The 966-nt window shown below is 66.8% G+C and overlaps 1 protein-coding gene across 1 annotated transcript; it reads right to left on the bottom strand.

Annotated features, from left to right (window-relative positions):
- Positions 1-40: 40 nt before the first annotated feature.
- Positions 41-960, bottom strand: DHX30 (DExH-box helicase 30). Its single transcript, XM_014446523.2, has 4 exons — positions 954-960; positions 713-788; positions 529-633; positions 41-323 (listed from the first exon to the last, which is right to left on the bottom strand). Exon 4 carries the CDS (start codon positions 304-306, stop codon positions 82-84), a length of 225 nt encoding a protein of 74 aa, XP_014302009.1. The 5' UTR covers positions 307-323; positions 529-633; positions 713-788; positions 954-960; the 3' UTR covers positions 41-81.
- Positions 961-966: the final 6 nt, after the last annotated feature.

The following is a 966-nucleotide window of genomic DNA, read 5'->3' as shown; positions in this document are numbered from 1 at the left end:
AACCCCAACCCACCCCCTCCCCCACAGAAAACACTGAGACCCAGAAAGTGTGGCCTTGTTCAGACACAGCAGGTCCGAGGCTCATGGGGCAGGGCCACCTTCAGCCTTGGGAGCCCCGGGGCTGGCCGGGCCCGGAGATGGGTGCACCTTGGTCTTCAGGTCATAGCGCTCCTCCTTGTGCAGACCGCTGTCCACCACGTGCACAATGTCGTTGATGGTGATGGAGGTCTCGGCGATGTTGGTGGCCAGGACGATCTTGCGCACCCCGGCGGGGGGCTGCTGGAAGATGGCCTTCTGGTCCATCATGGGGATGTTGGAGTGCACTGCGGGCAGCAAGCACACTGGTTACGGCCGCTCCACCGGACCCCCAGTTCCCCGACAGCGAGCTCGGGGAGGCTGCACAGCCAGCAGGAAGGGTGCGGTCTGCAGAGACCCTGGCCCTCGAGTCCCAGCTGGGTCAGGCACCCCCAGGATGGGCGAGGGGCGAGGGGCGAGGGGCGCCTGGGCCGTGCTGCGCGTGGCTCTCACCTGGCAGGATGAGGTACTTGCTCTCGTGCAGGCCCAGGGCCTCCTGCAGGCGCTGCTGCACCCCTTTGATCTCCTGCCAGCCAGGCAGGAAGCAGAGGATCCCACCTGTAAAGGGCCCTGCAGGCATGAGCTGCTGCTCCTCGCACACGCACACGGGGGCACGGGGCAGAGCGGGAGCACCCACCTGGCTCCCCACGGGCATCGATGTGCAGAACCAGATCGGTCACGAGTTCCAAATCGAGCGCACATTCATCCTCAGACTGAAGGGGAGGAGAGGCCGCAGTCAGCACGGGGCCAGGGCTCAGTGGGGCTGAGGCAGCTGACACTGCACCTGCCACCCTCACCGCCCCCCATAGAGGAGACCAAGGCCTGGGAAGGCAACGTGCCACAGGCCACCAGGCCAGGGGGCAGGGGCGGCGCCTCACCTCGTGGTGCCGC

Source organism: Myotis lucifugus, unplaced genomic scaffold, assembly GCF_000147115.1.
Source record: "Myotis lucifugus unplaced genomic scaffold, Myoluc2.0 scaffold_547, whole genome shotgun sequence".
NCBI lineage: Eukaryota > Metazoa > Chordata > Mammalia > Chiroptera > Vespertilionidae > Myotis > Myotis lucifugus.
This window is presented reverse-complemented; position numbering and strand designations above follow the sequence as displayed.

Coding starts and splice junctions, on each gene's coding strand:
- DHX30 (XM_014446523.2), bottom strand. CDS start 306: ATGATGGACCAGAAGGCCATCTTCCAGCAGCCCCCCGCCGGGGTGCGC.